The sequence below is a fragment of the Trifolium pratense genome, linkage group LG7, assembly GCF_020283565.1.
Source record: "Trifolium pratense cultivar HEN17-A07 linkage group LG7, ARS_RC_1.1, whole genome shotgun sequence".
NCBI classification, from domain to species: domain Eukaryota; kingdom Viridiplantae; phylum Streptophyta; class Magnoliopsida; order Fabales; family Fabaceae; genus Trifolium; species Trifolium pratense.
The window spans coordinates 47,104,195-47,119,102 of NC_060065.1; the positions used below are offsets into that span (position 1 = coordinate 47,104,195).

General features: G+C 34.7%; 1 protein-coding gene across 1 annotated transcript; it reads left to right on the forward strand.

Moving 5' to 3' along the window:
• Positions 1 to 549: 549 nt before the first annotated feature.
• On the forward strand, positions 550 to 12,600 carry LOC123895475 (AP-2 complex subunit alpha-1-like). Its single transcript, XM_045945836.1, has 27 exons — positions 550 to 1,057; positions 3,083 to 3,214; positions 3,376 to 3,501; positions 4,463 to 4,525; positions 4,602 to 4,699; positions 4,795 to 5,002; positions 5,168 to 5,239; positions 5,318 to 5,410; positions 5,997 to 6,098; positions 6,294 to 6,391; positions 6,640 to 6,721; positions 6,841 to 6,929; positions 7,970 to 8,075; positions 8,155 to 8,220; positions 8,547 to 8,653; positions 8,747 to 8,851; positions 8,944 to 9,064; positions 9,167 to 9,358; positions 9,497 to 9,727; positions 10,020 to 10,100; positions 10,243 to 10,407; positions 10,490 to 10,576; positions 10,942 to 11,067; positions 11,152 to 11,232; positions 11,372 to 11,443; positions 11,805 to 11,884; positions 11,972 to 12,600. Exons 1-27 carry the CDS (start codon positions 926 to 928, stop codon positions 12,141 to 12,143), a joined length of 3,087 nt encoding a protein of 1,028 aa, XP_045801792.1. The 5' UTR covers positions 550 to 925; the 3' UTR covers positions 12,144 to 12,600.
• The last annotated feature ends 2,308 nt before the right edge of the window (positions 12,601 to 14,908 follow it).

The window sequence follows — 14,908 nt, forward strand, 5'->3', positions numbered from 1 at the left end:
ATTTTAGTGAAGGTCTGTCCAATTACTAATTCTGCAGAAATCTACTTGTGATCTTCAAATTCAACATCGTCTACCGAACACATCGTAACTCCAAATTCGACGAAATTGAAATGCCAACAAGGGTAATTTCGTTAGATTTCCATACATGTAAATAGTATTAAAAAATGAGCTACAGGGTGAGTGGAATGACGAGAATACCAGTAGTAGTTTCATACGATAATTAATTTGAACAGACCTTCACTAAAACAGTAATTAATCTCTCTCTGTAACTCCAAATTTAGTGGAGTTTGATTCTGTGGAAAACTAACTCGATGCGGTCGTTTTGGTACCAGTTTGGTGAATTATTGATCCAAATTGAGTTCTGTGCGTAGCTTTGAACTTGAGGCTCAGAAGCAGATTTTGTGCAAAATTTTGGTGGGGGGCAAAATCCAACAAATTATAAAATAGGGGGGTAAAATTCCGCATTTTAAAATAGGGAGATAAAATTTCGCATTTTTCAAAATAAGGAGGGTAAAACTGTATTTAAGCCACAAATAATTTAATTTTTGTATTAAATCAGAGGGAAAAGAAAAGTATTACAAAGTGGATGAGAAAAAACAGAAAATGAAAACGATGAAATTAGTGAAAATCTTATGCAGATTGTAATAATTAAAGAAAATCCAGCGCAGTTGGTCGCGAGGGTGAAGCTTTTTCAATTTTCGTCACTCCTTCTTCTCTCTCTCTCCCCTTTCAAACTCTTTCTTTCTCTCTCGCTCTAGATCAACAATTCTCAGTTTTCTCTTCGATTTTCGGAGCTGAAAGATCCATAACCGTTTCATTTCGGTGTTGGATCTGTGAAAATCTTCACAATAATCCAATCGAGTTTGATTTTCGGGATCTAGAACAATTGAATAGAAGGATCTAGAAGAAGAAGAAGAAGGTGGCGATGGCGATGTCGGGGATGAGAGGACTCTCCGTATTTATAAGCGACATCCGCAATTGCCAGAATAAAGAACAAGAGAGGCTTCGTGTTGATAAAGAATTAGGAAATATTCGTACTCGTTTCAAAAACGAAAAGGTGTGTGTGTTAATTTTAGGGTTTTTCTTTAGATTTTTCACTTCAATTTCAGGTTTTTGTTCTGTTTAGTTATTGTTGTGAATCTGTTATTTGAAACCTATAAATTGATAATTATGAAAGTGGTTCGTTTTTTTTTTTGAAATTGATTTGTGAAATTTGATTGAAGTTGGTTAGATTTTGAAATTAGGAAACCTTGAATAGGACCACATTGACTTTGTGCTGTATACTATTACTGGTTATGTATTGATGATTCTGTGGAAGAAGCATCGGTGTATGTCGTCGTAAGTTGAAATAATTTTAGGGGGTTTTAGAGGAAATACAGTGCAAGTAGGGTAGTTTGACTCTGCTAGAAAGCTTATTCTGATTCTTAGTTTCAGTAGATTTGGTAGATTAAATACATTGCAAGTCAAGTAGTATGGTTAATTGGTCATGTTATGTTATGAGATAGGTTCATGTGATTGTACTTTTAGCAAATAACGTTGTGGCCTGACCCTAAACGTCATCGTGGAAGAAATTATAATATAATATAAGTCAATCCTCACAAAAAATATTACAATTTTTTGTGTAATAGTATAGGCCATACTGTTATTTGTTTTTATGTCTCGTAGATGTTCTATCTTTTTCTAGTTTGGTTTGTTTTGACGTGAATATGGTTTTAGTCTTGCTTTCAAACATGGAAGAGATATACGAAACTGATCCAAGTAATAAAGTGTAGTAGTCCAAATTCATTCCCATTTCTCACTAGTTTCATAACTAATTAGCAACTCTTGGCATTAATTATATTTGGAAAATATCAAAATATAAGGCTAACGTTAAATTCTATAAAGCTTGAAAGAAAATGCGCAATACGCCACAATAACAAGTTAGGCTGTAAGCATGCCATTATTGAAGCTGGTAGCAATTCAATTTCACTTGGTTTTTGGAACTATTATTTTGAACTGAGTTATCTAAAATCTAATTGATCAGTTGATTTGGAGATTACCTTCATTAACTGGTGCCCAATTCCTCGCCTCATCAATCCCTTGTAGTTCCTAAAACCCAATTAATTTCTTAGCATTTATTTTAAGTTCTCAACGATAAGTCTCTAATACTCAATTACCGCCATTCTTAGAAAATTAATAGTTATGGTTTGACATAGTTTAAGTTTTGCATTAATATTCTAATTTTTCTCTCTAGTTAAATTTATAAATGATCAATTCCTAAAAATATTAAGAACATTCAATTGAATACAAATAAACTTAGATTAAATCAATAGGGATCTAAATACATCATCATTCAGACCAAACTACATATTCACTCTAGCACAATATTGAATTCATCATAATTAATGGAAATAGCAAATAAAATTCGAACATTAAACCCTACTTTGTGTGTTTTTTTAATCTTTTCAAACATCCTAGCTGTCTTATAATGTAATCACAAACTCCTTTTATGAGGGCTTACTATCCGACAGCACTCCTACTACCTCAAAGATATAAGATGAATTGAAAGTTCTAGTAATTAAAACCCAAAGGTATGTGCAATGTCACAGCATACCCTTTCTTATAAGTAGTATAACTATAGGTATTGGCATATATTAGATATAAGATGCATTGCATCAAGTCGTAACACACATATGTATTAAAAATTGGTGTGACTTTGACTACTGTTTTCTTATAGAAATTGAGGATCCCTGGATTGCCACGTCACTAGAATTTCTTTTGCTTTCTAGTAAACGAAAATGTTTGATATTGGTTATGAACAATCTATTCAGGCTAGCCCTAGACCGTGGTGTTAGATATGGAAGTCCCCCAAAGTAAAAATATATATGGATAAAACGAGTTTCCCCTCTTTTAATTTTGATGGTCTTTCTTCCTTCTTTCTGTTGGGTGAGATTTGGAATCTCTTTCGGGAAATTAATTAGCTTTAACTGATGACTTTTGAAAGTTTTTTTACAGTTGCTGGTAATGTGGCTTTTTTTGTCATGCACCAACTATCCCAAAAGAAACTGAACTTATTTTTTTTACTTTTTTGATCTATCTTCAGGCTTTGACTCCATATGAGAAAAAGAAATATGTTTGGAAAATGCTTTACATATACATGCTTGGCTATGATGTGGATTTTGGTCACATGGAAGCTGTTTCTCTTATATCTGCTCCAAAGTATCCAGAAAAACAGGTTAATTATTTTCCGTCAATGTGCCTTTTATATAGTATAGATTTGTTGCTGTGTTGTGTGTGTGATTCTTGTGAATTTTCAGTTTATTTACATGTTCATCTAGCAGAGAAAATATATGGATTGAACAGAAGGAATTCTAATACTGTCATAAATGTCTGCAGGTTGGGTACATTGTAACATCAAGTTTGCTTAATGAAAATCATGACTTTCTCAGACTGGCCATAAATACCGTGCGTAATGATATCATCGGTCGCAATGAAACCTTCCAGTGCCTAGCATTGACTATGGTATGATAATTTGATAAACTGCCAACATATATGAAGCCCGTTCTTAAATGTGAATATTTTGTATTGCTTATCATGTTTCTCTTATCTTAATGTACTAGCAAGAACTCCAAGAGATTTTTTTTCTGTTTCTGGTGGACTTCCTCTTCACATTTTGACATCTTCTGCTTATGCATGTGTCATGACAATGTTTTTACTTGTAAATATGTATATAATATTTAAACAACAAAATTCATACTTGATCTGATCAAAACATTCATAATTCATAATAAAATAAAGGGAAAGTGTCCAACCTGGTAATGGTGCTACAGAGTTCCCGCTATAATGGGGTTTAGGGAAGGGGAGGATTCATTGTGAATCTGTTGTAGGTAGCTTTTTCCCTGCATTTTTCACTGCAAGAGGCTAATTCCATGACCCATATCTGTGATCTTGTCACTTGTCAGCAATTCCATTTGTTACACGAAGGTTCCCCTTCAACATTCATATACAAAATAAAGAATTAAATGTTCTGTTTGTAAACCAAAAACTGCTTGTGGTTAACCATTAATAGTCTTAAAGACCGGCAATACAATGCTTAGGGTAGTGACTTTAGCATTACAATTAGCAGGATTTGGTGACTGGTTTTAGACTTCTAACATTTACTGAAGGTTCCAAAGGTAGTGGCTTACCAAAACCAGAAAGGGTTACTGTGGCACCAGAGGTGCTGACCCGTTCTGGACCTCCGGTGCCTTGCTTCAACCAATGAGGAGAGCAATTTTTCTCTCAGATTGTTGAAGTTCATTTTTTATCATCTACTTTTGCAATATATGTTGGCGTATTCATTTTAGTATCTTCTGTAAACCAGATTCATTTTATTCTTTTATTTCCATGTCTACCAAAAATATGATATGACTGTACATTTAAAACTCTGTTGCCTTTATAAACTTAGAGTCACTGTTACCATATTATGTCTTCTATTTCGTAGGTTGGAAATATTGGTGGCAGAGAATTTGCCGAGTCCTTAGCACCTGATGTACAGAAGTTGCTGGTGAGAAATTATCCACTATTATTAAATAGCTGGCATGATTGGAAAATATTGATCCTAACTTCCTTTTGTCATCTAGTTATCTAGCAGCTGTAGACCCCTTGTGAGAAAAAAAGCCGCATTGTGTTTGCTGCGACTGTACAGGAAAAATCCCGATGTTGTCAATGTAGACGGATGGTAAATGTGAATGTAACTTTGCTGATAATGCACTTCTTTCCTCATTGCTTTCTTTCAAATATATCTGATTAGTCCCCTTTTACATTAATCTTAAGGGCGGATCGAATGGCTCAACTTTTAGATGAACGAGACCTTGGTGTTTTGACATCTTCTATGAGTCTTCTTGTAGCATTAGTATCAAACCAACACGAAGCATATTGGAGTTGTCTTCCTAAGTGTGTCAAAACTTTAGAGCGGCTTGCTAGGAACCAAGATATCCCACAAGAATACACTTACTATGGTATCCCTTCTCCCTGGCTTCAGGTTTGTAAAATTTTTCTTTTGGTAAAAGATAATTCTGTTGGCGCTAATTTTTCAAAAAATTTCAAATGCTACTCTTACTGCATACCTTTATTGAGAACTAAAGGTGTCAAACAATTTTTTTTTTTACCTAACCTAAAATGCTTGCCATTTTTTTGCTTAATCTAGGTCAAAACAATGAGAGCTCTTCAGTATTTTCCCACCATTGAAGATCCAAATACCAGAAGATCATTGTTTGAGGTTTGTAGTACCTCAATGATGCATCCCAAATTTTTATTTAGTTAACAAATTTTATTGAGCCTTAATTAATTATTTCAGGTCTTGCAAAGGATACTGATGGGAACTGATGTTGTGAAAAATGTCAACAAAAATAATGCTTCCCATGCTGTTCTTTTTGAAGCCCTTGCTCTGGTATGTCATTGCACTGCACTGTATTGAAAACAAATACAATTTGTTCATTCTTTATGATCTTACAGATAGATGACAATGTATGTGTACATAAATGCTAATCCTTAAACCCTAACAAAGGAGGGGAAAACTTTATGCTATGGTGCTCTGGCACGTTTTTTCTCTTGGTTCTATTTTTGTATGATATATTTGATTCTGTTAAATATTTGATTCATATTCGTTAAGTCTGTTATTTATTAATATTTGCATACTTGACTGTTTGAATAGATGCAGTTATGGACCTAACCGAGTGGCTTAAATGATGCATGTAGGACTGTCCCTTATAACATTCTTCACACATAAAAGCACACAATAAACATCAAACCTAAAAATATTGATAAGAGGGGTGAAATCCCTTCTCTTTCCCTTCAATATATTTTGCTTGCTTGGCTATCTTTGTTTAGGTACTCTGCTTTGCACAACCATGTTAGGATGTTTATAGTGTCCATTTGGTGGTTCTGCAGTTCTTACATTTGTTACTCATATCGTACTATTGAGGTGATACATGAGATGTTTTAGTTATATTTTCTATTGTAATTGCTCAATTCAGGTAATGCATCTGGATGCTGAAAAGGAGATGATGTCTCAATGTGTGGCTCTTCTTGGAAAATTTATTGCTGTCCGTGAACCAAATATTCGTTATCTTGGCTTGGTAAGTTGGGGAAACATTGGATTTATCTATATTTTTTTTTGCTGGTTTATTTTTCTCTTTCATTTTTTTTCCTTGTTTGTATGGAGGAACAAGGATTCTATGATCATATGACCAATATTATGCGGTAGATCTCATTGTTTGAGTTTAGAAGGTTTGATTATATCTCAGTTCGTAACATATCTTATTGCGGTGCAGGAGAATATGACTAGAATGTTGATGGTTACAGATGTGCAAGATATCATAAAAAGACATCAAGCCCAGATTATTACCTCATTGAAGGACCCTGACATCAGGTTACATATTCTATTTTTGAAATCATCGATATTGTGTGTATCATCACTGAATTTTTTGCTTGTTGAATCGAGCCTGTTACAGATTTTATCGGTAACATAATTTTACATGTATGTATAAGCTTGTGGTAATTTGAAGGATAAAATGGCCATTGATGAAAGTTCTTCAATTGAATGTTTGATAGAGTTACTTCCTTTTTTGCATTGTCACTTATTAAATCTAATAATTCTAACTGCGTTGATTTACACAGTATTCGGAGGCGCGCTCTAGATTTGCTTTATGGCATGTGTGATGTTACAAATGCAAAGGATATCGTGGAAGAACTACTGCAGGTATGGAACTAAATCCCCTATCTCTCCCCAACCTCAGAACAAATGAAATGGAAGAAAATGAATTGACTATTTTATGTGAACCTGAAAATGATTACTTTACATTTCCAACTGTTTTGTAGTATCTCAGCACAGCAGAGTTTGCAATGCGCGAAGAATTGTCACTTAAAGCAGCTATTCTAGCTGAGAAGTTTGCACCAGATCTTTCATGGTAATTCATTAAAGCCTACACAAGAATCCATTAATGAATTGCTATTGTAGCAAACAGTCATCATTGAGTACTCTTGAGAACTTGTTATTGACTTTTGTGGGTCACTGTCTACTGTGTGTAACTGCTTTACTGTTCGTATAGAAGGTTACATTACATCTGTGTTATATAGCCCTTATGAATTTTTCATTTAAAAAAGTAAGACTGAAAGAAAAAAACTTTGCAAATATCTCCTCAATATACTAAACGGAATCAATAACTTCTCACACCTTTAGGTATGTTAGGCTCAAACAAGGAGAACAGTACGGAGAGGAGGGATTTAATTGGATGGCTTGTTTGGTTTAAATAAGAACAGGCAAAATAACCTGATAGTTTTGGTAGGGTCTATAGGAGTAAACATAGTAAGAAGAATGTAGGGGAATATTCTGATGTAACTAATCCCATGAGTGCTGCTTGCAAGGGACAGATGGCAGAGAGAGAGTCGGAGAACGTGTCTGAGTCTGAGCACTATTAATGATAGAATCATCATTATTAGTGGTTATGCATGAATGCAGTTAACATTACTGCATGGGTGACTCTAGGCTGCTCGAATTGTTTAGCTTAGTTTTCTGCAATTTCATTTCCATTGTTCACCCATTGTAATCCTCAGTTAGGTCCCATTTGAACTCTAACTTGATTTACAGCAATAATATCTTCCATTTTCCATCAGAATATACTTTTTTTTTAACAGCTCCATCAGAATATACTGTTTAATTACTTTTACAGTCCTAATACGATTGAATCCTATCATAACCTATTTTAATGTAGGCAATGCAATAATTTACTTTTTATATCTGCATATATTATGTGTAAGGAACTAACGATATTTTTATCAATGTTTACAATTTAAAAGGCATCCCCTCTCCCCTCCAAATCCCCTCTATATTGGAGGAGTGTCAAAATCAAGTTATGGGATTTTGCAATTGTTTTATGGTACTTTTGCGATCGGCCACCATCCGAATTGATAACATTGATATTTATACCATTCCATCCTTTTTTTATAGGTATGTTGACGTGATTCTTCAATTAATTGACAAGGCTGGGGATTTTGTTAGCGATGACATCTGGTTTCGAGTGGTACAGTTTGTTACAAACAATGAAGACCTACAGGTGAGTATGAAAGTTGAATTGACAGTTGCTGCTTCCTAGTTGACACATCACTCACAGGGCATGTTATATCTTTGATCAGCCTTATGCTGCAGCAAAAGCTCGAGAGTATCTTGACAAACCTGCCATACATGAGACAATGGTTAAGGTTCGTGTGTTTTCACTAGCATGCTGAAATTGTCCAAATTCTAATAGTGTATGTATAATATTTACCTGTTAATGTGCCACTCACTGACTATGGCTTCTAAAATGTAGAATTTGTTTGAAATAATTATCCATATTGGAGCGAAACTGTGAGATCTTTGTTAAAGAGGACAATTTGAGTTAAATTCTTTGTTTTAATTCATGACATCATATTAATTCATAGTTACTAAATGTATTGCTTGAACAAGTTGCTGTGAAATAGCTAGAGCTCCAAATTTTAGTCAAGAATTTGTTTTAATATATTTTTCACATCTGAAAACATTTCAACAGGTTAGTGCATATTTACTAGGGGAATTTGGACACCTTTTGGGGAGACGACCTGGGTGCAGCCCAAAGGAAATATTTAACATTATACATGAGAAGCTTCCTACTGTATCGTACGGAAAACCAAACCTTATCTCTCTCTCTCTCTCTCTCTTGTAGTTCAAGTGAATGCCCTTGATACCTTACAACACATACTTTATTTTCAGGATTGCTACTATTTCTATTCTTCTGTCAACATATGCTAAAATTCTGATGCACTGTCAACCACCAGACCCTGAACTACAGAATCAGATATGGGCAATATTTAAAAAGTGAGATTTATCTCTGATGTTCAATTTTCCATAGTTATGATTCAATTATTTATGAGGCCATAGGTTTTTCTAAGCCATTCTCATCCTTTTAGATATGAAAGCTCAATTGAAGTTGAAATACAGCAACGGGCAGTTGAATATTTTGCATTGAGTAGAAAAGGTGAAGCCTTAATGGATATATTGGCCGAAATGCCCAAATTCCCCGAACGACAGGTACTTTTGCAATGTTAATTCAGAGCACCTTGTTTGAATTTTTTATGATCCGTTGAGTAACCAATGACATAATAATCATGGATTAATAATCTTTGAATCCAGTCTGCATTAATTAAAAAGGCCGAAGATACTGAAGTTGATACTGCAGAACAAAGTGCCATTAAGTTGCGTGCTCAGCAGCAATCACAAGCATCGAATGCTTTAGTTGTAACAGACCAAAGTTATGCTAATGGAGCTCCTGCACCTGTTGGCCAACTTAGTCTTGTAAAGATGCCCAACACGAGCAGTAATGTGGTTAGTTTACACCTATTCTTATCATCTTATGTCGTCAGTTTGCTTGGCATTATATTGTTTACAACGTCCTCCTTTTTAACCATAAAACATATCCTCCTATTGTTTCTTATTTTGATACTGACTTCATCTTATACACAGGGTGATATTTCGGCAGATCAAAGATTATCCCAGGAAAATGGGACTTTGAATCAAGTAGATTCTCAACAACCCTCTGCAGATCTCCTTGTCGATCTGTTGGGTCCTTTGGCTATTGAAGGCCCTCCTAGTAGCAGTGTCCGCCCTCAGCCAAGTTCAAATCCAGGAATAGAAGGGACTGTAGTCGATGCCACAGCCATAGTCCCTGCTGGACAAGAGGCCAGTTCTGTGCAGGTACTTTGGTTGATTAGTATCAAATTAAGTAGTCCTTAGCTTAACCTGACGTGAACTGAATTCTACTATGAAATTCCTTTTGAAGATTATTTACCTTACATTTTTTACATTGGACATTTTCTTCTACACATGATTAGGATATTCATGATTAGCCACGTCACGCTAAAACTTTGCTGTACTATGAATGTAAATTTATGATAGTAGACTCCATTTTTGATTTTTCAACATCAGAAAAATATTCCTAAAAATATTTGTGGGCATTAGAATATAATTTCCACCTCTGTTTGTGCAGCCAATTGGAAATATTGCTGAAAGATTCCAGGCTTTGTGCGTGAAGGATAGTGGTGTTCTATATGAGGATCCTTATATTCAGGTTTTTTCATCATTTTTTTGTAACATTCTTAGTATATATTTTGATCTGATTTATCTGTAGCTTACTTGTAAAGACCGGCATTTGTGGTAATTCAAGTTGGGTTCAATCTTTGTGTTAATTTTTTATTTATATATATGTACAGATTGGCATTAAAGCAGAATGGAGAGCTCATCAAGGGCATCTTGTTCTCTTCTTGGGGAACAAGAATACTGCTCCTCTTACATCTGTTCACGCTTTAATATTGCCTCCCATTCATTTGAAGATGGAACTGTCTCTAGTACCAGATACAATACCACCCCGGGCACAAGTAAGAATAAATTTATTACCGTTATCTGTTGCTTTCAAATATTGTTAGTTCTGATTACATTCCCCCTCTTTTGATTGCGTAGGTGCAATGCCCTCTTGAGATCACTAATCTCCACCCAAGCAGGGATGTTGCCGTTCTTGACTTCTCATACAAGTTTGGTAACGATATGGTACACAAATTAAACTTGTATGTTATATTACTAATTTTAAAATCGATTCTCCTCCTCTGTAGTTCAACTCTTTATAGAGTTGATCATGTTCTTTTGAGGCTAAGCCAGAAAACAAATGCGGGTTGAAGAAATCAAGCATAGATAAATTGAAAAGCCAGGCATGCTTCACCAAAATTGTGATAAGCCCAATTTTTAATTGTTGGACAATGTTATTTTACATCTAGCTGTTCCTCGCCATCAAAGAAATTGAATTGAAATATAGGAAACAAATTATAGTACTAAGAGCTTATATTTAAATGGCACGCTTAAGAAAATCGGATTATATGTGAAGTTAAATGTTCATTCGTTTGTGTTGTTTTTCATAGGTCAATGTCAAGCTTCGCCTACCAGCTGTCTTAAATAAATTTCTTCAGCCTATAACTATATCTCCTGAAGAGTTTTTCCCGCAATGGAGATCACTTCCTGGACCACCTTTGAAGCTTCAAGAAGTCGTATGTATTATTTTTTACATTTGCCGATTTGGTTCTGGTTCTTTAGGTCATGCAGTAACCGGTTCTTTCCTATTCGTTTTGCAGGTTAGAGGTGTTAGACCACTTCCACTGGTCGAAATGGCAAACTTATTCAATAGTTTCCATTTGATAGTTTGCCCAGGGCTTGTACGTTATTGAAGTCCCTCTTCTTTTTTTTTTTTTGATAAGCTTGAAGTTCCTCTTCATAAATTTAATTATATATTCCCAAAATTTTCAACCTGTACTAACTTACAGATAACTTGTTTCGGCTATGTATCTTTTTTAGGATCCCAATCCAAACAACCTTGTCGCAAGTACAACATTTTATTCAGAAAGTACAAGAGCAATGCTCTGTTTGGTAAGTGTAAATGTCAAAACCATATATATTGCACTGCATTCCCCACTAGGAGTATAATCATAAATTCATAAATTATCTGATATAAAAACGGAGAGGAAATTGAGGCAGCAATCATGTATGTATTGGTGTTTCATAAAGAACCTCCATGTGTATCAAAGACTATATAGATGTTTACTTTTCCACTAGGAAACACATTGGGAGTTCAAATTCGCTGTTTTATTATCGATTGACATTTTCAAACCTTTTTTGTATTGGGCTTTTCTGCCGGTCTTTCATGATTAAATTTAGATGATAACCTTTGTTTAAACTTCTGAGGGAAATGTTGTTTCAAGTTTTAACATTTTATGTAAATGATTTGCAGGCCAGAATTGAAACAGACCCGGCAGACAGAACCCAGCTTCGAATGACAGTTGCTTCAGGGGACCCAACGCTAACACTTGAGTACGTGATTTAAATTTCCTGCTTACAAGACACTATCAATCAATATACTCTACAGCTTTTACAGATCATTCTGACATTTATTTGCAGGTTGAAAGAGTTCATCAAGGAACAATTAGTGAGTATCCCTCTAGCATCCCGTGTACCACCAACGCAGGCAGCTCCAATGTCTCCGGTGGCTCAACCAGCTAGTGCTCCTCCTCCTCCTCCTCCTGCAGCAGCAGTGAACGATCCCGGCGCATTGCTGGCTGCTCTTCTATGACATTATAGAGGGTGTTCATTAGTCATTAATTATACACTTGTAAACATGATCTTCGCAGCCTAACCCACCCATGTGTCCTTGAAGCTATAGTGTGGTGGATAAACGAAATCATGAGCAAGGGCTGGCGGAGTTAGGGTGAGCTTGTTTACCACCTGAGTGTTCCGACGAGGATTTATGGGTTGGTGGGCATTTTTGAGATTCTTTCTGCACAAAGTGATTGTACTTTAAGCCAGATTTTATATATCATTTGGGTGAGGGTTTTCGGTTTTCCTATATTCTTTTTCCCTTCCCAGTTTCACTGGATTGTTTGTGGTCTACCTCATAGCATTGTAAGATATTGCCTTTGATAGAACCAATTGTAATAGTTTGGAATTGTTCTGAAATTATAGTTGCAATAATAGCTTGTGGAGAGTAAGCATTTTAATTTCAAATACTATAAAAGTGAACAATTTATTAATTTGTTTTTTTCGGCTAAATTATTGCTTTCCTTATCAATAGTTTAATTATATTCTGAACTTGTAACCGAACCAACACCTTTGTATTAATCAAATTTTACATTTTATATATTGGTTTATACCTTCATAAATATTTAAAAATTGTCTACAAATTCTTAATCAATCGGCAAAAATGTTGTAATTGTTAGATCAGGTGCGTTTGACCGGAGTTAGAATCTGGCTCTTCTTTATGTGAGTTTTTAATTGCTTTGTCTTTTCATTTATCTATAAAAAAAAAATCACAAATTATAATAGAATTTCACTTTAATATTAGTGGGAGAAGAGAATATCAAAACGATCTTGTGACATCCTTGCGTGAGTCCATTTCTTGGTTGGAGTTGCCCTGTGGCTTTCAATGTTGATGGAAGTGCCTGTGCTTCCTTGGAATCAGTAGGTTTTGAAGCCCCCATTTGTGACCACACCATGGTAGTTTCTTTGTATTGTTTTTATGGTGACAAGAAGGTTTTAAATTGCGGACCGCATCACCTGATGCGGCCGCAATATTACGGATGCGGTAGGCAGCGCAACCCCATCAGACCGCAATTGTAGTGTGAACTCAAATCACACATGATGTCGCAACGTAACTGCAATGCAACGACGTTTTGACCGCAACAGTCATTTATGTCCCAAATCAAGGAAAAAGAGTAAAACAAAAATCAGAGAATCTCAAATTCAATTTCATTAAAAAAAAAAAACACAAAAAACGTTTTAAGAGAAATCAGAATCTTAGGCAAAAGTTCAAAGACTTACTTTTATTTTTCTTTTATGTCCATTCCATTCATTTTAGAATCTTTGTCCTATAAATCATTGAGCTGGTGTTGCGAAGAGTTGTAGTGACTTCATTTTATTGTTTTCTCTGAATATTTTTTATTGTCTCTTCCTTTCCTCTTTTCCATCGGTGTGATCTGCTCTCTGTCAAGGCATGTTAACTACTCTTCCCTTCACTCTAGTTGAACATTTAAAGAAAAAAAAAAAGATGAAACACTAAATTTTCATTCATGTTGTTCTGTTCTATTCTAGAAGAAGAGGTAAAAGGAAACAAAAATGTTTCACTTGAAGATTCTTCTTCTTCTTCTTCTTCTTCTCTTCTTCTTCTTCTTCTTCTTCTTCTTCTTCTTCTTCTTCTTCTTCTTCTTCTTCTTCTTCTTCTTCTTCTTCTTCTTCTTCTTCTTCTTCTTCTTTCTTCTTCTTCTTCTTCTTTCTTCTTCTTCTTCTTCTTCTTCTTCTTCTTCTTCTTCTTCTTCTTCTTCTTCTTCTTCTTCCTTCTTCTTCTTCTTCTTCTTCTTCTTCTTCTTCTTCTTCTTCTTCTTCTTCTTCTTCTTCTTCTTCTTCTTCTTCTTCTTCTTCTTCTTCTTCTTCTTCTTCTTCTTCTTCTTCTTCTTCTTCTTCTTCTTCTTCTTCTTCTTCTTCTTCTCTCTAGTATTGCTCAGAGTTTTAGTGACTTATGTGATTGGTGATTCTTCTCAAAATAGTCAACAATCTTATCCACCTATTTATCAATATCCTTATTTCAACTCATATAACCAATATCCAAGTGATCAAGCTCCTTCCAACTACTAACAATAACAATGAATTACCAAGATCCTTATTATCAACAATCAAGTGGTTGATTTTTAGGTTATGTCTTTGGACAAGGAGCTACACAAGATGATAGTCAGAGTGAAAAGTACAAATAATACTCCTCCACGTCATTCCACTTCATTATCATGTAAGTTACATTTTAAAGAATTTAACTTTGTATTCAGTTAACTTTTTGTGATGGAAAATCTTAATACTCTTGAGTTATTAAAATATTTGGTTACTATATTTATATGGAGACAACATGGTGTTGCTTTTCAAAGTCAAAATTACAGCTTAGTGCATTTATCTATTTGTGATATATTTATGTTAATGTTTGTTCAACTGGAGTCAAATTTAATATTATTCATAAATATGATATAATGTCTTAAAAATAAATTAAAATTTATAGAGAACTATAAGTAAAAGATATATAAGGAATTACAATAATTATAGTATTTTTTCTGTGTTTGTGCGGATAAAAAATAATTTCACGCCGCAACTGCAACACCTACAACCACATTCGCGACCGTAACTGCAATTTAAACCTTGGGTGATAGTGGTAGGTTTTGCATTATTCATTTTGAGATTTTGTCACTTTTGCATGGTCTCCGATTTGTGTTGTCACATGTTTATTGAATCAAATATCTTAAACTTTCGATGGAACTTTCATAATGAGTTGAGTTCACCCTTTTGTCATGACTTTCTCTTGTC